The 26,483-nt window shown below is 46.4% G+C and overlaps 1 protein-coding gene across 2 annotated transcripts; it reads right to left on the bottom strand.

The window, feature by feature from the left end:
• Positions 1–384: 384 nt before the first annotated feature.
• LOC116226803 (cystine/glutamate transporter-like) lies at positions 385–24,777 on the bottom strand. Of its 2 annotated transcripts, XM_031589779.2 has the most exons (15): positions 24,522–24,777; positions 22,907–23,077; positions 17,405–17,544; positions 14,542–16,765; positions 12,761–12,887; positions 11,896–12,011; positions 11,544–11,669; positions 8,811–8,910; positions 8,684–8,728; positions 8,363–8,486; positions 7,515–7,618; positions 5,625–5,721; positions 4,717–4,866; positions 1,991–2,165; positions 385–1,291 (listed from the first exon to the last, which is right to left on the bottom strand). In XM_031589779.2, exons 4-15 carry the CDS (start codon positions 14,735–14,737, stop codon positions 1,227–1,229), a joined length of 1,425 nt encoding a protein of 474 aa, XP_031445639.1. In that variant the 5' UTR covers positions 14,738–16,765; positions 17,405–17,544; positions 22,907–23,077; positions 24,522–24,777; the 3' UTR covers positions 385–1,226. The 2 variants fall into 2 exon arrangements, with proteins under 2 accessions (XP_031445639.1, XP_090000218.1); XM_090144092.1 differs by lacking the exons at positions 385–1,291; positions 22,907–23,077; positions 24,522–24,777 and adding an exon at positions 4,348–4,569 and having other exon boundaries at positions 2,077–2,165; positions 17,405–17,659.
• Between the last annotated feature and the right edge of the window lie 1,706 nt (positions 24,778–26,483).

Genomic DNA, 26,483 nt, shown 5'->3' on the forward strand with positions numbered 1-26,483 from the left:
TTCACAACATTTGTGATGTAAACTGAAGTAATCCAACCACAGAAACCTTTCTGATGCCAGTAGTTCAAATGAGCATTTCTGCATCGATTCAAGAAGTCTTTTGACTGTAGATTTGAAGTTAAAGCTCAAACCTGATGTCTTCCTACAGCACCAAAAGGTACACTTCATAAGGAATCTGCCCACGACTCATTACTGCTCTTGTCTAACAAAAGGAGAATCACATTTCACTGCTGTTGGGACAAAAGCTGAATTTCCAACTTCACTGGTGGTACCAGTGGTGTGGTGGGGGCCTGGGGAAAGAATTGGAGCCTATTCTGAACTCTGCTTTGGGGTATTTAGCTATTTTTTTTAATATATATATTTTTACTGTGTCAGTACATTTTGAAATACCATTTCAAAGCAATAAAATTCAAAATTGAAGCATTATTTTGAAGCAAAATAGAGTTATTTTGCTTATAAAATAATAAATAAAACATTCTGAGTTTTCTTAGCTCATGATTTGAATTTCAAATGATTTTCAAATATCTTCCCATTAACCCAAATCTTTGCTTCCTGGTGAGTGAAGTTTTATCCCCCCCACCTCCTGTTTTCATCCGCATGTACTTCATCTCCAGTTTGCACTCCTTGCCCATTTCCCTCTATAATCTTTCCCCACAGCATCATTCCACATGGCTGCTACAGATTTCATAGAATCATAGAACCATAGAATGGTTTGTGTTGGAGGGGACCCTTAAAGGTCATCTAGTCCAATGCCCCTGCAGTGAACAGGGACACCTACAGTGAGATCAGATTGCTCAGAGCCCTGTTCAGCCTGACCTAGACTTCAATTTAAATCCTGTGCTTAACTTCCATGTAGCTAGATTCTAGTTCTGCTGTAGGCTCTCTATTTGCCAAGTTAGAAAATTAAAAAATAATATATAATTTGCTGAGGATTGGGCTAGACTGCAGAATCTGAATCTTTGTTTCGAAGACACTCAAAGCAAAGAAAGCTTATTTCAGAGAAGTAGATTGTTCTGCTAAAAAAGAAAAGGGCAGAAGCAGCTGTGACTTGCTCATCAGATCCCAAATGGCAAGCTTAGGGCTACTTGCAGCAAAGTTTTGGCTCAGGCTCATCCTCATTTGCAGTGATTAAATGAATAAGAGCATGGCTTGTGTTTGGAAGGATCAAAGGCATCAGGCGTGTAGCAAGTAGATTATATCTTTTCCTGTAAGTTCTGATGGTTTCCTCAGTACGTCTTGATTTCTTGTTGGACTACTTCCAACAGTAGCTGCAATTTGTGTGTAAGGTAATCTGAATGGGGAAAAAAAAAAAAAAAGTTTAATCTGGACAATATCCTACACTATGGATAAAAATCAGAAGAACACTGGCACAGGATGGATAAAGCATTTTATGTTAGCAGATGACTGAATCTGTTTTTTTTTTTTTGCTGTATGCTTTTTTCTGTTCACCAATATATCTCAGCCCAACACCAAATCAAAAGAATTCAAGATTCATAATTGAAATTAGAAGTTAAAATCAAAACCAGGCTCTTGTTTTAGAATAAATCACTGTTCTTGTGCCACCAGAGCTACACCTAAGGTAAACCTGTGCCATGCACTGCATGGGGAGGAAAGGTACTTCATTTCCACACCCACATCTACTCCCAAACCTATACCGTTAAACAATGCCCCCCCCACCAGGCAGCCTGCACTATCTTTTCCTACCACTACCCCCCAGCCTTTCAGGAAAAGTTTGTGCATGAGGCTAAAGTGCCTGCCCCTCACTCTCTCCACATCAGCTTTTGATCTTTTGTTCAGTTTCATCCAAATTTGACAGAAAAACTCATCCCACAGATATGATGAAGATACGATAGTGCCAATCTGCTTGGATCTAGTCCTCAGCTCTATCTTTTCTAGAAAGATTAGGCTGGATTATTAGTATGTTCCCAAGCAACCACCTACCCCTAAGTGTGCTTAGGTCAAGAATACTGAAACCCAAGAGCATACTTACAGAGCAGTCTGTGGCAGCGATTTGACATTTTCCTATGGATTACGAGGTAGTAGACTGGAAAGCCACTTAAAACCATGGTGCATCCAATGCTAATGTTTACAGGGTCCGAGTAGATAGACATTGCCACTGTGAAGAGGCAGATGATGGTAAAAGAGACTGGAACAAACAGGGGGACCTAGGGAAAAGAGCACAGGCAAAACTGATCATACCAGCCAGCACAAGCTATTGTCATGTATCCATGAGAAAAATCTGTCCTGCACGCAGGACAATCCGTTGAGAATGAGTAGGATGCAGAGAACAAAAGTGTTCTCATACCACCCTTGGAGCCGAGAGTGCCCTGCAAGGTGTATGCCTCCTTCCACGTGCACAAACAGAAGCCTCACCTCACTTGCAACCACACACCATGCTGGGGAGAAGTCAACCACAGCAGCTCACTCTATGTACAGCATGTGTGCATGTGCACACACCCACCCCTAAACTTGTCACCCGTGGCAACTGCTGATGGAAAATCTGATGCCAAGAGCAAAATCCCTTTGAAACAAGCCAATCTTTGGACATAACACTCATGACTCACTTTGACCTGCCTCCAGCCTGCCTGAGGCCTGTGGCAACCAACACAGGATAAACCAGACACCCAGCTCTGCAGCACCTGTGCCAAGAATGCAGTTTTCAGTGACACCCTGCTGAAAGACCAGAACAGCACTCAGTGCTTCAGCCTCATTCTTTTGGGTGAGTCAATTCATCTGTGTTATTTGGAGGGTAAAACTGAAGTAAGAAGCTGTGAAACATTTCCTTCTTTAGATCTGACCTCAGCCAAATTACTCCTCACCACATCTGATAGAGTAAAGGAGCTGCTGACCTCACCTAGGGTGACAATCTCTTTTCTTGTAACACAGATCATATTTTGGATGCTGACCATCCTGAGCTGGGGGAGATCAGTTGCTCTAGTGATGGCAGCTGTCCAGCCACCAAACTTGCATGCTCTCACTGCCTTTCCAGCCTGAGCATCCTTTGCCAGCATCTCCTACGTGCACATATTCACACAGCACAGCTGTCTGAGAGATGCATGAGGGGATTGCTCTCTCCCCTTGCTGGTGTTTTCTTACCATTTTCAACTAAAATTCTGCAGGAAAAAAAGTACCAGCACAATCTCTTATATTTATCTTATTATTTCTTCTCTGTAAGCAAACTGCTGTTGGAGGAAGAAATATTTCTGACCACTGGAGAGCAGCACATGCACACATCACATCCACACTGTTCTTTGCTCTTGCAGATAACCATGCTTTGGGTTTGAGTTGGGTCTAAAAAATGGGGAGAGAGAGGAAGAGTCCACCAAGCTGACCAAAATGCCATCATCTTCCTCACTCCCATTCTTAGGAGTTATTAAAAACCTAAAGCTCTATCTCAAACAGATTCTCAGAAAGTAAAAACATCACCAGCGCTATTCAGTAATACATTTCTCCCAAGAATACTATTTTAAAAGAAAAAAAAAATCAAACTTATTAAAAATCTGATAACTGGTGATCTGGGTAATCTGGGTGGCTGCATGAGCCAGCCAGTCAGCAAGCTCAGAAGCCTCAAGGTCTCTGCTAAATATGCTGTCTCCAGCAAACACCAAGAAGAAAAACTACCCCAAATCCTGCATCAGGCCTCTCAGCTTGGGGAGGAGCCCTGGGAGTGGTGAAAAGTGCTTCTTTCCCATAAGTTTCTGGCTGATCAGCTGCCCAGTGCCTGTGGCCTCAGAGGTCTCCTCTCCTCTGCAGGAACTGGCTGGAGGCAGCGTGCAGGCGTGACTGGAGAGGGGAACACATTGTGCATGGCCCCAGCCAAATGCCGCCTGCAGATTATCTGGCAGTGGGAGAGTTGCCTCGAGCAGGGGCTCTAAAAGCCATGCCAGCTTTCGGGACTGAGCACTCCCCACGAGCAGGACCCCAGCGGCCAGCAAAGAGGTCCAGGAATGGAGAAAGGGGACAGGGCGTCCTCCAGCTTCCCATTGAGAAGTGGGAAACTGAACTCCCTCAGCTCCTCGCTTCCCCCTGTCCACTTCTAATGCTTTTCATTGCTTATGGCCACGGGTTTCATGCATTCCAAATGTGCTGGAGCTGTGCACATGGAAGCACCATGCATGAGGTAGTTACTCAAACCCCTTGGGCTGCCTGTACTTGTAGTTCAGTCAATATCCCATAGAGGCTGTGTGTGGCAGGGGACTCAGCGAGCTGTGCTCAAGCTGTTTAATACTGTACAATAGTTTTGTACCAGGAGATGATTTCCTGTAAGCCAGGTTTGCTCCCATGTTCCATCTGGCAATGCTCTTTTCCCCATGACACATTCCGCTCCTCACTAGGGCTAAGACATACCTGATACTGACATCACATCCAGGCAAAGGTCCTTCCCCTGCAGCCTCAGAGAGGAGAGCATGAGAATTGCCTTCTGCAGTTCCCAGCCTGATACCTTGTCCCCTGGAGCAAGCTGTCACTCTTCAGCTGCAACTGGTGGCCCCATGTAGAACTGGTTTTAATAGAATTTACCACATCTGGTTGTTTGGGCACATCAATCAACCTTGGGATTTTCCTACATGCCTTACAGAGAAATAGGGATTTAGAGCCCTTGGAGCCTGAAGGCAATCACAGCCACATAATGCTCTAATTCTTTGGAAAAGGGTACATAAATAGAGAGAAAAATGACAGGCATGTGTTCCAGGCTGTTAGATACAAGCCGTGAATTACCTTGAATGGGCTTTGCAGCTCTGGGTGACGGTAGCGATGGACAATGAGCCCAAGAGTGGCTAATCCTATGAAGAGCCATCGGGAGAAGCTGAAGAAGTTCAGTAGATGGTAGATATCTCCGATACACACCATGGCAGTAACCAAAGGGAACTGAGCATTGTGAAGATGAAATACTGAAATTAAACCTTGCTGTGGTCCTCAGACAGGGAAGGGTGATACAGATCATCTCCCCCAGCCCCCCGCAATCACAGGTAGCTACTTCACAGACCCAACATTTCAGAGGTCACCAAACATGTTGCAAAGCACTCTCTCAGATTAAAAAGTGCTGGTCAAAGTTCTAAATACAAAATTAATATGCTACAGAAAGGATGGAGACCAACAGCTTCACTGATGCTCTATGTCCTATGCAGGGCAATTCAAACATGCATGACCCAAAAGGCACAAAGGTTTCACATAGAAATATTTGCTAAGCTTCTAGCAGGTTAACCAAGATGCAAGAGGCAGTGTTATGATGGACCATTGCTGGGAAAAAAGAGATGAAGGGAAGGGAGGAACAACCCAAATCTGAGAGCCTTTCCATAAATGTGCATTTCCTGCATTTCCACTAACCTAGGAATTTCAGTTTTTCAAGTACCTGAAGGCTGGCCAAGAAGTTCCCATAGAGTATCAGGCAGAAACTATGGCAGATGGTAGGGACAGTACTTTGAAAGAATATGTTCAAGACAACAAGGTGGAGACTTTGAGACAGTGGGTTTGAGTCTACTACTGACATGAGAGAACTTGTTTTTTTGCGAGCTGACAGTGTCTCAACATCCTTTAAAACTTCTCAGATTCTCCAGGCTCTGCAGATTGCCATGTAAAATGAGAAAGCCAAGACTGCAAGAAGTGAGATAGGCAGATCTCCTTACCATAAGCATGACAGCAGGAAGGGGTGTATGTCTTCGAATGTGGATCATGGAGAAGAGAGGAGGCCACTGTCCTTCCCTGGAGGCCACAAACAGTGTCCTAGGAAAAGACAGGGAGCTCTATCCATCAGCATCCCACATCTATACTAGAAATGAAAAGATCAGTAGCTGGACTGATCTCATCATCACAAGTCTGCTCTTTAAGGCCACAGTTCTGCATTTAGCATCACTTTTGAGTGGATTTGGGAAAAAAATCTCCAAAGATTTGCACAGTTCTTCAAGGACCATTTATCTCGGCATGATGCAAAGCCCACCATTGGTAGTGTCCCTGTGGGTAACTAGTTAGTAGTGATCTTTAGCTGAGCACAGCATGAAAATGAATGTGTTGAGGCTGGAAGCAGAAACAAGCCAGTAGGAAGTGGAGGGGCCACAAACCTCAAGTTTTTAGAAGAAAGATTGGCGAGTTCATGAAGAGGGGTTGCTCATCCCTAAAGGATACTAGGCTTAAGATCAAGGAAAGCTTGCTTGGCTGTGCCACAGCAGCAGCTACATACCAGGAATAACATATATGTCTCTGTCTATAAATATAAACCACATAGAGATATACATAAACAAGAGAGAGAAATAAATAAAGCGCAAGTTCCTCAAAGAGCAGAGGAAGTCTCTTGCCAGTTGTTAGAAAGTAGTTTTGTATATTACAGAGATGACAGCTACAAACAGGGCCAGCTACAAAACAACAGCAGAGAGCTCCTTGCCTCCATTCCTCCTCTGAATTGTGAAAGGGTAATTAAGGAGAAAGCATTGCATTTTATAAACTTAATATCCACAAACATACCATGCCAGAGCATCAGCTGGGCTGGAACAGAGCCCAAAGCAGCTGGGGCATGAGCGTATAACTGGTTTTATTGCTGTCTCTGTGGTTTTGCTGGGGTGTGGCTGGCCATCAGCCAGGGAGGCCCCATCACTGTTTATATGGCCCTTCTGCAGTGATTATGTTAATGATGCCAGGAAGGGGGAGAGAAGGATGACAGAAACACGTAGAACCTCTGTGCTCTCCAGGGACTTCCCATCCTCAAAGAAAATCACTAGCTAGGGACGTTAAGCGGGGGGATTCTCCTCACCACGTTTAATACAGGACTTGAGGGTAGCAGATCAAATAACTCATTAGCTCTTGTGCTTTGAAACATCCCCTTCATATCAAATGATCTTTCCTTTTGCAATCAAAGCTGTGAAATGGAGCTGGCTCCAGAGAGTTTGCTCAGCTCCTCAGGACCAGGAGGACGCACTTTTCCATGTGCTCTGCCCTCCTCTCCAATTTCAAGGCTCCCCCAAGGACATAGTATAGTCGCCAGTGGAGTTGGCAAGATAACTTTTCCATGGAACAAAGTTCTTATTATTGTTCCAACAAGGCTTGTTGAGCCTCAGCTATTGCTTTGGGAACGACCTGGCCCTGATAATGTTTCACCAAACTCAAAGCAAAGTTCTCCAGGGAGCGCTTGTTTTAGCCAGAGGTCCTCATAACACAGAGACTCATGCCCTGCAGCAAAGGCACTGGATAAAGCCAGCAGACAATGACTCTGCTTGACTGAGCAGCTGCCATGTCAACAAAGCTTGTAGTTCACCAGAAACGTTGATATTTTACTTCAAGTTGGAGTATAAAGTGTGGTGGCAGGTAAAAATCTTGGTTTTCTGGCCAGCCAGAGTGTATACCTGGCCAGGAAAGGAAGGAAGACACCTCTAGACAGCGAGCAGTGTCCTGCAGCTTATGTACTGGGAGTCAGAGGTCTTGGTTTTCTCACAAAATGCCATCCAAATGATTGTCACGTACACAGGTTATTGGTGCTTCCCTCCAAAACATTAAGCCAAAATGCAATACATTTTGCGGGATCTGACCTTGAAAATGTGAGGATTCCTCCATTCATGGTGCCAAAGCAGGACAGTGCAACGAGGACAGGGACCACTGAGATAAGGTTTGTGCAGGCTTGCTGCACAAAACTCTGGAAGAAGAGCAATCATGACTGCAGGAGCATGTAGTGATCTCTAGGTAAGATCAGATTCAAGAAGAAAAAACTTCCTCCAATGAAGGAGTAAAATACAACTCAAAATCTTGCCTTTTCTACTGCAATCTCTTCATAGAATAGCTTAGATTGGAAGGGACCTTAAAGCCCATCCATCCCCAGCTCCCTGTCATGGACAGGGCTGCCACCCAGCAGCTCAGGCTGCCCAAGGCCCCATCCAACCTGGCTTTGAGTGCCTCCAGGGATGGGCATCACAGCTTCTCTGGGCAGCTGTAACAGAGCCTCACCGCCTCTGAGTAAAAAATTTCTTCCTAACATCTAACCTAAATCTCCTCTCTTTTTGTTTAAAGCTATTCTCCCTTGTCCTATCCCTATTAGGCTATGTAAGAAGTCAGCTTCCTTCCTGCTTATAAGCTCCTTTCAAGTACTGGAAGGCCTCAGTGAGGTCTCCTGCAGCTTTCTCTTATCCAGGCTGAACAATCCCAGCTCCTTCAATGTTTCCTAAGAGAGGTGTTCCAGCCCTCCAGCCCTTTATCTGCAGGTTCTTTTTCATTATCTTTTAGGAAAGACTAGAATGTAGTATTTTCCAATAATCCAGAGAAACAACAAAGAAAAACAAAAGACTTTTATGAGGAAAACTATCTCCTAGATCCTTGTCAAGACCACCCCCTTCAGTATAAACCAACCACACTAAAGACAGCTATCAGTAGGGTGACAACTCACCACAGCGACAGCTGGAGAAGCCAGAACATCTTGTGTTCCCAGGGCAGTGTAATAGGAGATGTTGGTGAGCATATACCCCACAATGACGGTGATCACAGACACGATGACAGCCAGGGGGATGTTTCTGTAAGAAAGGGAAAGAGAGAGACACAGTGAACAAGCTGTTATCTCTTCATTTCTCATCATGTTACTGCAGACTGCAGCTGCTGTTGGTTTGGTGAACCCACAGACTTATTTCCTCCTGTTTTGTTTGCTGGTGTTTAGGGACGCAGTGGTAGCCCAGGACTGAGGCACAAAAGCCATCTACTTCTCCAGCCTTACCGTTCGGGTCTGACCAACTCCTCACGCACAAAGCTGGTCTGGAACCTGTGCAGACACAAGGAGAGGCTTTGAAGCAGCTCTCGGACAGTGACGCACCGTCAGTGAGTTGCCCTCCCATCACACCTACCAGCCTGAATACGCGAACATGCCTGCATAAAAAGCCAAGGGCAGCTTATCTGGAACCAGCGACTGCCTATCAAAAGCATCCTGGAAGTTTTTGGTGTGGCCTACAGAGGAGAAAAAACAACAGATGCGTCAGATATGGACATCCGTCCCGCGGGCTGCGTATCACCTGCCCAAACCTGGGAGAAGTGTGTGTGACATCATGGGGGTCAGGTATTCAGATTTGTTGCATTGTTCTAATTTGCAGTGCTGTGTTGGCATAGACAGGGACGGGAGAAAACTATTCTCTCCTGTTCAGCTACAAGAGATATGTCAGGAAAGGCACTGTCTGGAAATGGGAGCTCATGGAGAAGAGAAGACTTGAGTTCTTCTGGCCTTTCTTACAGCCCAGCTCTGATTCCCTGGGCTGACCTCTCTCCCCATCCACTGACGGCCGGATGCTGGCTCTGTTTGATGTTGTGCAGCCAGCAAGGCAGCTAATGCAGTTCCTCTGGCCCCACGCTGCGCGGAGCATGGGAAACAAGTAGAGGGGCTACTGGCGTGGGAATGGCCCCGCAGGAGGGGAAGTGGGGACACAGGGGGCAAAACAAATGCAGTAATAAAAAGTAGAGGTGATTGGATCAAAGTGCATTTTACCAGCTCCTCCAGTTTTCCTAAAAGTGCTCTGCTTGAAATAAATCTGGGCCAGCACCAAGAAGTGGAAGAAGAATGGTTAGTTTTACAAAGCCATTCTTCTTCAGAAAAGAAAAAAAATGTACAGATCAAAGTCAGGATTTTGGTTATGGGGCAGATTTTATCAGACCTCAGAAAAATAAGGAGAGGCAGGAGCATGGAGCAGCCTCTTATCTGAAGGAAGAGCAGCAAGAGCACAGCCAAAAGGAGTTGTATTTCCAACATTTTCAAATCCAAGTGGCCCTAAGTTTGGGTTCCACGTCTACGTTTGGTTTTCCACTTCAAAATGTCTTTAAAAGAAAGAAGCACAGAGTTTGTGTGGTTGTTCCTCCCAGTGAGGAATCTCAGTTGAGCATGGGGTGTGGAGCACTGGTCCAGCAAGGCTCTGAAACAAATCAAAGTCAAAGGGGAAGGTAATGGCAGGGGGAAGAACAAGAATGTAAGCATAGAGAGCAAGAAGAGGCTGAGGAGCAAGGCAGACTCATTTAAAAGCAAGAACAAAAATGAAGTTAAAAAAAAATAATATGGATTTGAAGAAAACTAATGTAGAAAATGGAATGGGCCTATTGGGGTAGTCTTTTTATACACTAAAGTGACTGCTTATAACTGATGGCACATAAAAAGGATTTATTGTCTGCAATATATTTATGAGTGATTTAGAGTCCCCCATGAGTCACATTAAACACAACCTGTCATCCCAGGGTCTCTCAGTGGATTCTCTCTCCAGATGTCACCGGCACTTATCCTCCTCACTAGAAGACTGTGCCAGGGCTCCAGATTGCCATTTGAAGGCATCCCTAACAATAATGGCTCTGGATTTCTAGCTGCAGGGCAGGCCTTCAGTTCAAAAGTGCTGCCTGCCCAAGGGGGTTTTTCCGCATTCAAAGGAGCCAGCACCAGACATCAGAAAGAAACATGAATGTTGATCCTCCTGCCTTTGTTGTTTCCTCTGCAGAGAAAGGAAATAGTGTGAAGACAGAGCTGGCTTTATCCCCTGAGTGCGAATGCCATGGGCTTTTCTATAAACTGAGGTTTGGATTAAAGCCAGTACTCTTGTATCAATCCCAGAAGATATCGTTGGGAGGTTTTATCTTATGTTTTCTTTTCCTCTGGATATGAGCACGCAATCGTGCATGAGTCCATTGTAAGTTTACTACATTACTGCCTATTTCCATTAGGAGGTAAAAAGCATCAGCTGAAGCTACAGGAAGGGTAGAGATGCAGTTACCAGGGCTCTGCTGGGGGCTGGTAACTCCTTACAGGGCTCAGGACACCAGGGGATGCTGTCACACATCCCCCATGTCTATGGCATCTGTACTGCTTTGGAAGGGTTTTGAGACATGCTGAAAGTGGGTACCCCAAAGGAAGGGGTCAGCAGAGGAGTGTGCTTCTGTCAGCCCAAGTGGGCTCATACAGCCCCATTCCCAAAAAGTACTGGAGTACTGCATCCAAGTCTGGAGCCCACAGTACAAGAAAGACAGAGAGTTGTTGGAGAGGGTCCAGAGGAGGGCCACAAAAATGATCAGACAGCTGGAGCATCCTCCCTATGAAGACAGGCTGACAGAGCTGGGCTTGTTCAGCCTGGAGAAAAGAAGGCTGTGGGGTAACTCATTGCACCTTTCAGCACCTAAAGGGAGCCCATAAACAGGAGGGGAATACTCTCTTTGCAAGGGTAGATAACAGCAGGACAAGGGGAAATGATTTTAAGTTGAAGGAGGGAAGATTTAGGTTGGATGTCAGGGGGAAGTTCTTTACAGAGAGAGTGGTGAGGTGCTGGAACAGGCTGCCCAGATGCCCCATCCCTAGAGGTGTTTAAGGCCGGATTGGATGGTGCCCTGGGCAACATGGTCTAGTATTAAATGGGGAGGTTGGTGGCCCTGCATGTGTCAGGGGGGTTGGAGATTCATGATCCTTGAGGTCCCTTCCAACCCTGGCCATTCTGTGATTCTGTGAAAAACCTGCAGAAAAAGGTGAGCTGGGAACACCAGCCCCACAGAAGTGACACAGCTTGAAGCCAACTATCCCACACTCAGCCCTGAGCTGTGTACATCCAGACACCACCTACCCTGGGCCAGCAGCATCATCCCTGGCACGATGATGAGCATGAGGGCCAGCAGCTTGACAATGGACAGGGCTGTCTGCAGCCGTGCGCTCCAGGTGACGCTCCAGGAATTGAGGGTGAGGACTGCGTCTGGAGAGGAGACCATGCTGCAGCCCGTGCTTGGCACATGCAGGAAGAAATTTCTGAGGGCAGTGGGGACAAAAGTGCATCCTCCCAAAGAGGGTGGTCGGAGTAAGAGAAGCAGAGAGAATGCCTTCAGGTCTTGGGCTCTTGGGCCCCAATCCCAGAAGATAACACCCCATAGGAAAGCTGAGGCAGAGAGGCCCCAAGATGTGGCATGGAGGGTTATACTTACAGTAGCCCAGGAGAGAGACGAGCTTCACAGCAGGGACGGGTGCTGCACAGGGGGCAAAAAATGGTTCTAGCAGGTAGCGACCAAATGCCAGAGAGACCACAGCACTGTTGGCGGGCCTGGGGAGGGGAACCAGGCAGAGTCACACTTGGCTCTGTGGATGGGCTCAACATGGCGGGACAGAGGGAGCAAAGCTTCCTCATAGTGCTTAAACCCACCCTACCACGCAGATCCTGTCATCTTTTTCACAGGTTTTCTCAGTAAATAGGTTAAGAGGCACAGATGCATGAAGATTAATTCTTAACTCAAAAACAAAAGTTGAGATTAATCACACACGGCAGTGCTGCATGGTTCATGTGTCCTGCTTCATCTCAGCGCACATGGAGGACAGGCCTTTGGGAGAGGAGGATTAGCTTTTTCAGGTGAAAAAAAAAAAGGCAATTTAAAAATTTCTAACTTGGTATTTAACTTGGGACTAAGCCAGAAGGCTTTTTTTTTTTTTTTCCACAGAAGAATGTGCGAAGCTTCACAATGGAAGCAGAAAATCAGAACCTAACTTGTCATTTGCTCTCAGTGGCCAAAAAACACCACAGCTCTTGAAGGATACCAGCTGCCAAGGGAGAAGAAAGAGATTCCTCAAGCACAGATCACAATGAACACATGCAACTATTTGCTCGTTCTGTCTTCTTCCTTTTATCACTGACAGTCTTTAAAGTTATCCAGTTGGTTGGGTTTTTTTTTTTTCCCATTTCCTTTACAAACTACTTAGACTGTTACCTGGCACCATAACTGAACACTAAACCAAAAAAAAAACACAGCAGCAAACTGCAGAGCACCCAGCAAAAATCAAACAAACAAAATCTCTTACCTGATAGCAAAAAACTCTGCCCACAGAAACAAGAAACTTGGCAGAGGCCCCAGGGTTTCCAAAATATAGATGTAATGTCCTCCAGACTTGGTGATCCTTGTTCCAAGCTCTGCATAACACAAGGCACCTGGCAAAGTTAGAGTATAAATGAGCTTAGTAAATCATCCTTTGGATTTCCTCTTTTCTCTGTGCCTTTCAGGACCTGAAGGAATCTGCTTAAAATAAGCAGTGAAGCAGAGGAAGAAAAACAGTTTTTAGCAGAACCATTCCTTTCCACATTTTTATGTATTATGATGTTTAGAAGTCAGTTCACTCTTCTGTCAGGAGGAAGGAAATTTTCTGCTAATTTGTTTAATGATACAACTTTCCAGGGAAGTCATGTGGAAAGGTAGGAGAAAAAACCACTGCACTAAACTACAAGAGACTCCTTTTGACCCCGGGAAGCTTGAGTTGTCCCCTCTCTCCTATGCTATATGGTGGACAGGGGATGTTTTACAAGAAATCATAAATGCTTCACGCCTTTGAGCACGATGCCCATGCGAAGGGGCTGAGTGCTATTGGGGTATGACCCACAGGATGAGATACCCCATCTGCTTGTCCCAGCTCGGGCAGCCCTGCAGGAGCCCCAGTGTGGTACAGCTGTGCCCCCCCTCTCCCACAGAGATCATTCATGGTCACGCCAATGGCAAAGACGCCGACTTTTCTGCCTCTCTGTGAATTTGTGCCAAATCCCTGCCCAAAGTCTTGAGTGTAGACAGACCCCTCACATTTAACCCAGCGGCTCCAAGCTTGTGTTTTAAGTGTTTTGCTGAAGTTGGGCTAGAAGAACAAAACAACAAATTTAGCTATAAAATTTAGCAGCAATTTGACAAAGAGGCAGCCAGGCCTCAAGAGGAGACCAAATAATGCCTCCCCGCGCAGGGATTGGGCTACATGACCAGCACACACCTGATCACTTTTTGCTCAGCTCAGTTAAAAGAGCATCTGTGATTTTTCTTCAGGCAAAAATAGATCTTTCCCCAATCAACTATGCACAAGCTGTATCCCACATGTGTAGTAAAAGCAGCCTATGCTCAGCAGCACATGGAACTTGAAATACTTGGAGGGCATAGCAAAGAGAAAGAACCACAATCACTCCCAGGTAAAGAATTGAATGTCTCAGTTTCTAAATGCCACATTTAGAAATGTCTCATTCCAGGGTGTTTTGTCCACATGGAGTATTTTTCCTTTCTTCTTTTGTTTTTGTCTTTTCAAGTGGTGAAAGAGGAAGAACTTTAAAGTTACCCACTGAAATAAATACCAGCTTTCTCCCCACAGCTGTGAGACCTTGCACTTCTCCCAGCAGCACTGTTGGAGGGTTGGAGAAGCTGCTTGTATACAGTGAATGAAGAAAACTAAAATCCATGGCTTTTTTTTGCATGGTAACTGTAAGAGTTACATTATTTCAGAGGAGCTGAAATTAACATGTCATCAAAAAGTCAACCTTTCGTGAGACAAGACTGGTATTAAAAGCCAACAGCAGAGCAAACAGAGAGCACTGATATCTGTTCCATCCCCTGGCTCTGAAGTAGCACCAGACTCACCCAAAACATTTCAAACAGAATTTGCCTGCCCCAACAGAGGTGCTGGTGACCCCCAGCCTTATCAAGCCTTTACTTCTGTGGCACTCAGAACGGGGAAATCTTGCTCTATTTCACTCCCAACTTCTTACGCTTCCAATTTTGCTGGCTCCCCTCATCTGCTGGGTGCTCAAGCAAAGGCCAAACCAACTTCCCACTCACCGAACATGGAGAGGAGCCCACAGGCAAACCACACCATCAGGGAGAACCCCACAGTGCCTGAGTTTTTCAGCACTCCTTTGGGGGAGATGAAGATGCCGCTGCCAACCATGCTGCCGATGAGAAGCGAGAAAGCCCTCAGCAAAGTTATCTTTTTCCTCAGAAAGACAGCCTCCTCTTTTTTCTTGTCTTTCCCCATGGCTGCTCTTCTATCCCCAGGGGAAGGGCATGCATTTAGGAGATACGGAACGCCTCAGCCTTCTTCAAGGTTCACCTGTAAGACAAGGAAAGTGAGGGATCTGGGGTTCTTCTGTTCAGGACAAGATTTTTTGTAGCAATTTGTCAAGATCTGTGGAGTCCTCCTCTACCTCAAGATCCACCCAGCAAACAAACTGCAGGTTGATTTAATGGGGCCTAATTTGGGTGAACATCGATATTGGCACAGTGGCAGAAAGGATATTTCAAGTTGCAAACTTAGCAATCGAGACCTTGGAAATCACTTATGTTATTTTTTTATATTATTCTTTTTTCAGAGGAGCAAACAGCCCTGTTAATTGAAGTACACAAATGATGTGTTTCAATTTCCTATTCATCTTTGATGAATGAAAAAGCCCTGACTGCAGCTTTACCACAAAGCCTTTGTTTCATCAGTGTTTCTTAGTATAATGTCAAGCCCTTTCATTATCAGATCACTGAAGAGCCAAGGATAACTACTGCTATCAATTGCAAGATAGAGGGCAGACAGTCACTGATACCAGAGATGCTTCTGGTACTATTAATATGAAAACCTTTCTGGGCAACAACAGCTCGAACAAGAAGCTTTTCCAAGAAAAGAGAGAACTGCACACACTCCAGGGATCAAGTAGGCTGACTTTGATCCAGCTCTTGTGCTGCAACGAACTCCCACTCCATCCCTCCAGCCCATGTCCCCCCCACGACTCATGGCCCTTGGCTGCCAGGACAGCAGTGTTATGAGCCTCATTTCCAGGCTGTCAGTGACAGGACATGGAGTCCACAGGCTGTGCTCGGAGTCAGTATGTGGCAGGGAATTGTTCTCCATTTTCCCTCTGTTCTGGGCTGATATCTTCACCAGGAAATTCTCTAACCACTTAGGTAGGTAAGGCAAATTCACATCAAGTAGCACAGCCTAGTTTGCTATAGCAAGCAAGTTTGTAGTTACCCCAACAACAAGAGGGGTGTATTATTAGTAATCAACCCTGCTAGAGCAGACAAGACAGACGTGGTGTGATTTGGGTCCCTTTCTCCTGCCTGCCACACAGCCCCTCTACACTCGCCTGCTCTGTCTCCGTGTTTTTTCATTCTAACACTGTCAGTCACAGGTACAGCAAACATTTCTCCCAGCCTCATGACTGCGTGCTATTGCAAAGAGAGACTTTACAAAAGAACCACATCTTCTCGTTTTCTTAACTTATTTAATAATTGTATCAGTATGTTTGTGAGCAGGCAGCAGTCACCTGCAGAAACCCAAAGTCATTTTCCTGACAGAATGCATTCTCTGTCCCCGCAGTTCTGAGGGGACTTTTCCTGCTGCTGCTCACCAACGACACCACTCTGCATGCCCCATGCAATCCCAGTGCAACTGAGGGCTTCTGCCCCACATCCTTGCTCATCTCCCTGCTGGAAGAAGCGAGGGCTATCACTTCTCCCCTATCACACAGATGAACAGCACATGCACAAAGCCCTCTCCTTCCAGTGGCGTTAGCTGCTTTCTCTGAGATCGCGCCAAGCCTACACAAACATCTTTCCTATCAAGTCAGCCAAGTCTGGTTATTAAGCCCCTAATGAGCCCCAGAGGACTGCACGGGCTGATGGGTCGCGGCAGCGGCACCACGGAGCTGCTGCCCACAACATCATGGGGCTGCCCGAGGCTGGGGCTGGCAGGCTGGCACCGACCCGCAGTTCCCCGAGCCCCGGGTTGCAGCATCTCCTGGCAATTAATAGCATGCATCAAACACAGCTGTCTGCTGTTGGGATTTCTGAGCAGAAGAGAGAAGCACAGAGCGTTCGTTTGTGAGGGTGAATTGAAATCAGTGTGAAGAGAGATGTTTTGTGCACAGATATGGCTAAAGCACGGCTGTGAGAAAATTAAAAGGGCACTTATCTGGTTGGCTGGGGGTTAAACCAAGCGGGCGCATTTGCAATCCATCAGATTCCCATTCCTTGCTGGGATCCCGGGGCGGCAAAAGGCAGCAGCTCCTCACGGGCTCTGAAATTCCACAGAGAGGGGGGAGCATAAAAAAAGGAGAGATCAAGTCAAATTTGCACACCAGGTTAATGATCCACTGTAAATAACAAACTCTCTACTTCTGTCCACATGGTGTTTTTCTGTATATACATACTATTGCCATGTGGGGTTATTTGGAAACAAAACAGCACGGTAAATTTCAGAAAGGTGAAATCTATCAGGACTTCTTCCAGAAGCTGTTGAAGAAAAAAAAAAAAAAAGAAAAAGAAAAGGAGAAGGGGGGAAGCAAGCAAGAGTAATAGAAAGCTGTTTAACTGCGGTTCAAAGAGACACCTAGGAGTGCACCCAGGGAACCCGCTCTCCTGCTCTGCTTCTCGCTGAATTCCAGGCACATTAACATGCAGGGATGTTAATCCTGGTTGCGATGCTTAAGAATATTCACAATGTGCTTAGCCCAAAGTAAACGCACAAAGCTGCTTTTTGTTCACCCTGTGACTTAAACTACAGGCTCACATCCTTCTCAAAATACCTTTGCTGGAAATCAGCAGCCAGTGGGACCGGAGGAAAACAGAGCCATCTCACAGCTTCCCACCTGCTGCAAGTTTACTCCGTTGTTCTTTGTTTTTATCGATTTTTCTCTTTCCAAGCCATTAATCTTACCTTGCAGACACTGCAGCATGGATGGAGATGAAGGAGATCAACGTAAGGGGGAAGCCGTGTTTGCTATCTGTAGTGATGTCTAGAGGCCCCAGCCAAAAGAAGAACCCATCGCCATGAGCACACAGAGAGATGTCACTCTTCTGGAAAGCCATCCACACAAACAAGCAAGTTAGAAAAATTAGAGAGAGAAAGCACCATCCCCAGCTGGGACCTGGAGCAAGCAGTGACCTCCCTCCTCTCCTATCATGCAGGAAGCGGGTGGCATCCCTGGGAAACAACAGTTCATACCTCCAAAGTCCCAGTTCAATGACTTACCAAAAAAAAAGCCCCTACCAGGGAACACTCCTAACTGTTTACAGCTGTATTTTCTTTGCGTGGGCCTCAATCAATACAATACAGCCAAGAACAGGTTAACCCCTTCCTTTTCACATCGCGAACAACGGAGGTGTCAAACTGTTCGCTGCAGTCCCACTGTTTCTGCTTTTTTTTTTGAGCCAATAAATGTCACTCTGATTCAGTGTCTGCCACAAGGCACAGGATCCAACTAAATAAAATCAGCAGTGAATGGGAGTTTTTTTATTCATGCATGAAAGTAGCATAAATAAGCTTTAATGAGGCTGGTGGTGGTCTGTTCTGGGAACACGATCAGAAAATCTATTTAGGAGACCTGAGAGATATTTGTTTATAGACCATAATGAACACAAGAAACTGGCTGAAAAGACAAGATGTGCGCCTAGACTTCTTTTCAGCTTTCTACAGCTGTTTTACCACCCTGGATAAGAAATCCAAAGGGACAGTAGTTAATAAATCAGCTCATTCTTGCAGCCTGAGCTGTAATAATAAATGCGGGGTGATTGCTATAGGTGTAAGCATAAGGATCATTTCCAATGTCTACTCTTCCTACTTCACAAATTTAGTCTTGAGAGTTATCTATGAGAAGAGTGGAATGCCCTCATGTTCCTTTCTTAATGAAAATATTTTGTTAAGCTATGACAGGAAAATGGTTTTTGGCCTGGGTCACACTTACCACCTCTGTCACATTATTTAGGGGCTTCCTGCTGTCCTTTGGACAAGAGTGACGATTTCTGGAAAACTGATGAGCCAGACTAATGAGTCTGACACGTTGCTGATGTGATGATCATCTTTTAATTGAGAACCTAAAAATGTTGAACCCACACTTCCACTCGTTTGCTAGAAACTGTTCCAACTGAGCCTGGTTTTCAAGCAGCAACATTCATGTTGTTACAGAGCTCCTTCCTACCAGAATTTCTGACCTGCACTTAGTTTAAGATTATTTATTACAGCCAGTCTGCCAAAGAAGCCATTGCAAGTGCATATATTTTAATAAATAGCAGCATTGATTTATCTTCACAAGATGTACAGATTACATGATGTCATCCCACTTTTCTGAGCATCTGAGTGTAACTCTTCATTCAGCTGCCACAAGAAACACGCTTCCGTGCAGCCAGAACTCATTTCCCATGAAAGTCACGCAGGAACATTGGCTCATGAGGATTTCTTCCTTTCATGTCACCTATGACATATGCAAAACATAAATACGTGACTGACGTGCACCTGACTAAAATAGACTCTACTCTTCTTCCACAGCAGTGGCTATTAAAATCTATCAGAAGGATGTACAAGCATCCCTGTGAAAAGAACTAACACAATACCCCTTGCAAACAGGAGAAGTAAATACCCCAAGCACTTGCCTCCCTGCCCATCCTTCCCAAAGGGCCAGCACCCAGAAAACCAGGCTCTGGGGCACAGATAAAAAGGATTTCACAAGGAAACTGTTGAGCACAGCAGGATGCTCTGTGAGGCCAGCGTCTTGGCTCAATAACCTCTCTTGTGGGGCACAGCGTAGGGAACAGTCCTTAGAGCTTTGTTCTTTTGCAGTCTGCACTCCAAGTAGCAAGCTGTTTTCACTCTCCAAATCAGACCTCCTCCCTGGAACAAGACAGTTTGTCCTATTTGAAATTGTTTTCTTAGCTGTGTAAGACGGAACACAAACAAAAATAAATCTAAATTTTTCTATCTGGTAGAAGAGATCCAACAGAAAAGCCTAATGCTGTAGCAAAGTATGGCCAATTTTTCCCAAAATGAGAATTCCTTTCAACCATTCAAAATTAAAAAAAATAATGATAATGCTGAAATACAGCAACATTCCTGCCCTTCCTGATGATTTGTTGTGCTTCATCAGTGCTGTGGTCTGAGTTCTGTTCTGTCTTTGACATGGTGCTAGTCCTAGCTCTTGCAGGAGAAATTTCTCCATTAACCAAGTCTTTGCTTTACCTCTTGCCCTAGCTGGGAGCTATAAAAGTTCTTCCTTCCTACTACTACTCTGTGATTAGCCAGAAGCAAGCTGCAGGCTGTTCCCTGGGGAAACAGGTCCCCATCAGGTTTAGAGGTGCTGATTGGTACTGAGGGACATGGTTTGGTGGATGTGGTGGTGATGGGTTGATGGTTGGACTAGATGATCTCAGTGGTCTCCTCAAACCTTAACGAGTCTGTGATTCTATTCTATGACTGCCACACTGCCCAGGAGCTGCTATGGGAGGGCAGTTAGTCAAGGCCAACGTCCCCATCAGTGCTAGGACAACAGCCCTGTCATCCTCCATTATCCTCCATCTGCTTTCAGATGACAATCCAACATCGATCCAACGTGATTCTGTCAAAATCTTCTGAGAAATGTTCTACAAAAACAGGACACATCTTATGAAATGCCAAAGTGGCCCCACTCATCACCATCTGCACTCACAAAGATGACATTCCCTACTAATGCAAGTTGTTTTATCCAGCCATGGAGACAGTTCTCCCCTCTCAAGATGTTTTTGTTGATGCAGAGGAAACCTTCCCCTGCTCCTGCTATGCTGCACGTTGTTGGACGGCGAGCCCCATCTGATGGAGGTTCCTGACCTAACCCCTCTTTAACCATCTGGAACCAAATCCTTCCAGACTGGTTGTAATAAAATGCCTCTTTCCATAGTGCCTCATACATTATGCTACGTTCCCCCTTAATCTCACTGAAATGCTGCTGATTTATCACCCCAGGCCTCCAGCTCCCCTAAGGCTCTATCGCAGTGCCTGGCTTTCTTCTTTCTCTTCCCGTCTTGAGGGAATTCAAAAGAAAATTTAAACATTAAAAAAAAAGGAAATCCTTCACACTGGTATTATCCACACACTCATGATTGCTATTCACCTTTGATGTAGCTGTCTAACTGATGTTTAATCATCAGTATTTTGTGCTGTCTCACTGCAGTACCTGAAGCATGTATGGCTCAGACTCTGCATCGAACATACCTCAGGATGTGGGGACTCTCCTTTTGGCCTCCATTCAGCTGTTGCTCATTTATTAAAATAGAAGCCAAACGCACAATTATGCTGTAGGGAACACATTTCCTTGTTAAACTTTTCTGGCTTTCATCCAGAATTTCTCAAGCTATGGAGATTTGTGTTTTACTGCACAGAGTTTCAGATTAATTGCTCACCATTCCCTGTGCCTCTGATGGAGCGGAGGAGCATGAGTAGGATTTCTCTGACCAGAAACACTACCTCATCCCCCATGAAACAATACAGGAATGCACATCTTTGGTTTCTGACCATCCATCCCAAGTAACAGGGAGCAAGGGGTGGGAGAGGATTTGTTAAGGGTGGTGGTTACCAAAAGGGACAGGATAACGACAGGAAGCAGCTCAGGCAGAGCTTTAACCCCAGGTCTGGAAGGAGTCCACCAGGCTGTGCACACAGAGGTCCTGCTTTGTGACTGCAGTGAAGCAGAAACATGTTATTACAACTCATGGTTTAGGGAATGAACATCTGGCACCAGACTCCCTAAGCATTCACTAACTACAGCCTGCTAAAGCAGATGCTGAAGTGCAAAGGCACACCAGAAGCACACGCTGAAGGGCCATTCAGATCATGACAGCAAGGAGACATCATTCTCTCAAAAACCTTATCCCAATAATTGCATCTACAGATCTTGGTAAGGGATGGCACTGTGTTACTGTGTCATCATAGGAATAAGTGTGCTGCCTGTGCCAGCTTTCCCTCAGCCCGAAGGACAGAACCAAAAACCCAACTCGTGTGCCTTTCCAGGTAACATGAAGGACACCTCCCATTTTCACTCATTTTTAGTGAGAATCAGATTCTAGGAAGAAGCATGTCAATAACAGTAGATCAACATGCTCACTGGGAAGGTTAAGTCAACATCAGACCATGTTTATTTAGTTTTAATGTAAGTACAGTCACAGAAGTGTCAGCTGGAACAGATCTCTGGATACCACCAGTCCTGTGTCCCATGAGAAACAGGGCTGTTACCAGTGCTAAATCAGATCAGCCATGGATTTCTCTAGCTCAGTTTTAAAAACCCCCAAGGATGGGGAGTCTCTGTTGCAGGTGCAGTGCTGCACTGCCTTCCTGAAAGAATCCTCCCCCAATGTCCACCCTGAACCTCCCAACAGCTACATCATTTGCCACTATGGGCACCTGCAGCGGCTCAGCTTCATGTCTTCCTGCACAGATATACTTGTACTTATCTTTGGTGTCACTTCTTGCCATCCCTTGTCAAACCAACCCCAGAGATTCACTCCTCCACGTTTCCCTGAAGCTCTCGGACTCAGCAGAACTGTGGGCTGAAATGGCTGAAGCACAGAAGGCTACAGCCTAAAGAAAGGTGCCAAGTGGATGTTCCTCAACATGAAGGCTCCAGCATAGGTAGCCCATCCATGGTGCTCTCTTGACCGTATCCCCTGAGCTCCACATCCAAACAACTGTCTGCCTGTTTTTAGGGTGCACTATTCAGTTTTGTTATAGTTATAGGTTTTCCCTCCTTTTTCCATCATGGACTTAGAACCTCTCCATGATCTCTGCTTGTCAGCCTGATTGCATCATCCACAGCAGGTTGTCAGCCTGATTGCATCATCCACAGCAGGTTGTTGGCATGGTTGCATCATCCACTGCAGGTAACATTAGCAAGAATAGAAGGAAAAACAAACAGCACTTCACACAACACGCAGGCCCAGTGGCTGAGAGCACTTGCAGCCAGCAGAGGTTACAGACCTCGGTCAGGTTGAATACAGACCTGCATCACTACAGGGGGGCAGGAACTACAGTTGTAATTATCCATGTTGAAGTTGAGATCACTACATCTCCTGCTTCAGAAGCAGATCTGAGCACAGCAGGAAACCTCAGGAGGACATTTCCTTTGCACACAGCCCAACAAGGTTCTGAGTGCCTGCTGCCCAAAGGAAGGAATGCTGCTGTGATTCAGCATGAATGTAGCTTACACACAGAGACAGGAAAGGACCTTCCATTGCAGGACAGGGCCATAGCCACAAGCAGCACTGTGATTTGGGGCTCCTATGGCCAGCACCAAGGTTCGCCATCCTGAACATGGAAGAACTGAGGTCAGCACCTCTCCTGGGTGCCTTGAAACCATACTGACCAAAACACCCCCAGCTCTTCTCAGAGGACAGAGAGAATGAGGAGAGCAGTGCTCACCTGAGAGTAGTGGCAGAGGAAGATGGTCACCTGCAGCAGATGGCTGCCCTGGCATTGCCAGTGGTGCTGGCAGGATCCTCCCTGCAGTATGGGTGGTTTTCCAGAGGTGTCCTGCATGAGGGAGAGCGTTGCAAAACTCCGGGCCTCTGTATGAATTTCATACCAATGCAGCTGCTCAAATGTAATTGTAAAAAATATTAGCAATTGAATTGTGAAGGCATTGCAAAACAGCTAATTACAAAGAAAATAAACTAGCATGCTGTGCTTGATGTAAGCACACAACAGTCTCCACATGTCACTGGAACCAGCGTGATCTGCACCAGCTGAACACTGCTTCTGGAGACAGAAAAACATTTCCAAAGGGAGTGGCCCTACAGCCATGGCCAAGCCCTCACTCCCTGTCACAGCGCTGGTGAGCCCTTTGGGCTGCCCTGCCGTGCACAGATGGCCTTCAGGGACATGAGACCTCCAGCCACAGACCGGGACTCTGGACTTAGCAAGGCTCTGGGTTAAAACATCCTTCTGCTTAGCTGTGAAATGCTGTCTTGCACAGGCCCATGGGGGGGCACAGACATGGTGGCCCCAGGCTCTGCTGTCTCCTAAAAGTCCACAGCCAGCACCCACAGGCTTAATGCATTACCTTCCCATGAGGAGAGTTTGTGCTGCTTTGGGTTTTGTAATCATAGAATCATTAACATTGGAAAAGACCACTAAGATCACCCAATAAAACCATCAGTGCATCCTCACCATGCCCACTGACCATGTCCCTCAGTGTCACATCCATGTGGTTCTCGTACATCTCCAAAGATGGTGACTCCACCACCTCCCTGGGCAGCCTGTTCCTAATATCCAACCCTAACCTCCCCAGTACAGAAGGAGGCCCTTACTTCTCGTCTTATCACTGTTACCTGGGAGAAGAGGCCAACCTCCACCTCGCCACAACTGCCTTTCAGGTTGCAGAGGGCAATAAGGTCTCCCCTGAGCTTCTCTTCTCCAGACAAAACAACCCCAGTTCCCTCAGCCACTTCCCATCAGATTTGTGCTCCAAACCCCTCACAGCTCCCTTGCCCTTCTCTGGACACGCTGAAGGGCCTCAGTGTCTTTCTTGTAGTGAGGGGCCCAAAACTGAACACAGTTCAGTCCACTGCAGAGGGACAATCATCAACCAGCTCCTGCTGGCAATGCTATTTTCGATACAAGCCAGGATGCCCTTGGCCTTCTTGGCCAGCTGATCACACTGCTGGCTCACGTTCAGCTGGCTATCAACTAACATGCCCAGATCATTTTCCTTCATACTGCTTGCCAGCCATTCTGCCCCCTTGGTCTTGTTGAACCTCATCCCATTGGGCTCAGCCCAGCTATCCAGCCTGTGCAGATCCCTCTGCAGTGCCTTCCTTCCCCCAGGCAGATCAACATTTCTCCCAACTTGATGTCATCTGCAAACTTACAGAGGGTGCACTCAATGCCCTCATCCAGGTCATGAATAAAGATATTGAACAGGACAGGACCCAATACCAACCCCTGGGGAACACTGCTCATGACCATTCGCTAGCTGGATTTTACTCAATTCACCAGTATTCTCTGGACCCAACTCTCCAGCCAAATAAGAGTGTACCTGTCCAAGCCATGGGCTTCACAGAGCACCGTGGAAGGGAAGGAGGTGTTCAGTCTTGTGGCAGCATTTGCACCTGCATGCACTGGTAGGGTCTCTCTTCTCTTCCAGCTGTGGGCAGCCTGAGGTGGGCAAATACATCTCTGAGCACAGTGCCATGGGAGTGCCTCATCCTGGCTGCAAGGGGAGGGAAAAGTGAGAGCAGTACTTCTGAAAAGGAAATGAGGGGGGCACAGGCAGAGAGCAGAGAGAGATTAAACTATCAGATTGAAAAGGAAGGGTAATTCCCCAGAGAAGAATGTAAGTGGGGGAGGGGTAGAGAAGGAACAGATTGCAGCTCCATAATGAGGCAGACAGCGTTTCCCTTGCGATCTGCCCAACATCTAGTTGGGTTTTCTGACAGAAAAAAGAGCCTGTGCTACCCAGAAATCACTGGTGGAGTGGGTAAAGCTCTCCCAGGGATGGATGGAGAAAGGCAAAAGGAGGTAAGCTGCAGCTCCTCAAACCCAGCCCCCAGTTCCCTGTATTTCAATAGGCAAATAACAGCTCGGGGTCAATAGTTGCAGTCTCTTTCCTAGAACTGCAGAAGCCAGAGCCAGCAGCCAGTCTACTAAGTGGGAAATCTGGGGGTGCAGTCAGCTCCTTTTGTTGCCTGCAGCACGGCACTATTTGTGGCGGAGAGCAACAGCACGTCTCTTCTGGGCTGTGGTTTGGGGGATAATATTGCATTTTAGATGGGGTGGGAGCAAAACCAACAACATACTGGGTTTCTTCTTGGCAGAAGTTCTCAGGAACAAATGGGCAGTGGGTTAAGCACCCCTAACATAGACCCCACAGTGTGTTTGTCTAAACAAGAGAAGCCAGAAAGAAGTCCGATTGCAGTTGATTCATTTTCTTTCTTAAAGATTACAGCTTTCAGAGTTATCGGACTGATGCATGCCTTTAGTACTAAAGTACCTGAAACAAGAGAAAAAGCAGCTCAGCACGATGGAAAGCTCTGCAGGCACAGCATGACCTACGGCCACGCAGAGCTCAGCCCTGCAAAGACACCCCTCATCCCCAGAGCTCGCTGGAGGCAGCTCCCTCCTGCCATTCAGTGGGAGGACAGGCACAGAGACAAAGCTGCCCTCACAGTGCTTCCTTATGATGATACACATCAATCAAACCAAGGGGCTGCCCACTGGTTTTGTTTCATGAATGCTGCATCCAGCACAGCACCAACATGCTAGAAAGGCCAGGTTCTGCAGGCAGAAACCTAAGGGCAAGGTGCTCCAGCTCCCTTTCTGCACGATACGCTCTCAGACACAACGCTGCAGTACACTGCTGCTTATGTGCACAGCCATTCCTCGAAATGCTCTCCCTGCTCTCGGAAAGATAAACTTTCTGTACAAGCAGTCAACTGCCAAATATCTCTATTGTGTTTCCTCTCACAGCCTAATTACTCAAACTTGCCAAAAGTATCAGTATAAATTTTTCATAGTGTGCACAGAAAAATCTCTGCAGCCAGCTCTGGCTTCCTTTACGTGCCTCAAGGACTCACATCAGTAAGCACCCAGGCTCATGCACAGCTACACAGGTCCAGGCTCTCAGATTGAAGACTTCACAGCAGCACCACACCAGCAACAGCTACTGGCTGTCACACAGCCATGTGATGTCCTCAGCACAGGGCTCCCAATCAACAAAACTCCTTAGGAGATGAATGTGCTGTAGGCACACAGTAGGCACACGAGGTGACCTTGTGGCATTTTAGTGTTGCTCAGCACACCAGGTGAAATGGTTTTAAGTTGAAGGAGGGAAGACTTAGGTTGGACGTCAGGGGGAAGTTCTTTACAGAGAGAGTGGTGAGATGCTGGAACAGACTGCCCAGAGAGGTGTGGATGCCCCGTCCCTGGAGGTGTTCAAGGCCAGGTTCTTCCCTCTTCCAGTTTAAAGCCATTTCCCCTCATCCTGTTGCTACATGCCCTT

Source organism: Phasianus colchicus, chromosome 1 (assembly GCF_987193195.1).
Source record: "Phasianus colchicus chromosome 1, bPhaCol1.hap1.1, whole genome shotgun sequence".
Taxonomy (NCBI): domain Eukaryota; kingdom Metazoa; phylum Chordata; class Aves; order Galliformes; family Phasianidae; genus Phasianus; species Phasianus colchicus.

Coding starts and splice junctions, on each gene's coding strand:
- LOC116226803 (XM_031589779.2), bottom strand. CDS start 14,737: ATGGGGAAAGACAAGAAAAAAGAGGAGGCTGTCTTTCTGAGGAAAAAG. Junction 5,722..7,514: donor GGAATCCTCACATTTTCAAG/GTCAGATCCCGC, acceptor GTCTTTTCCTAG/GACACTGTTTGTGGCCTCCA. Junction 2,166..4,716: donor AGCTGCAAAGCCCATTCAAG/GTAATTCACGGC, acceptor TCTTTTCCCTAG/GTCCCCCTGTTTGTTCCAGT.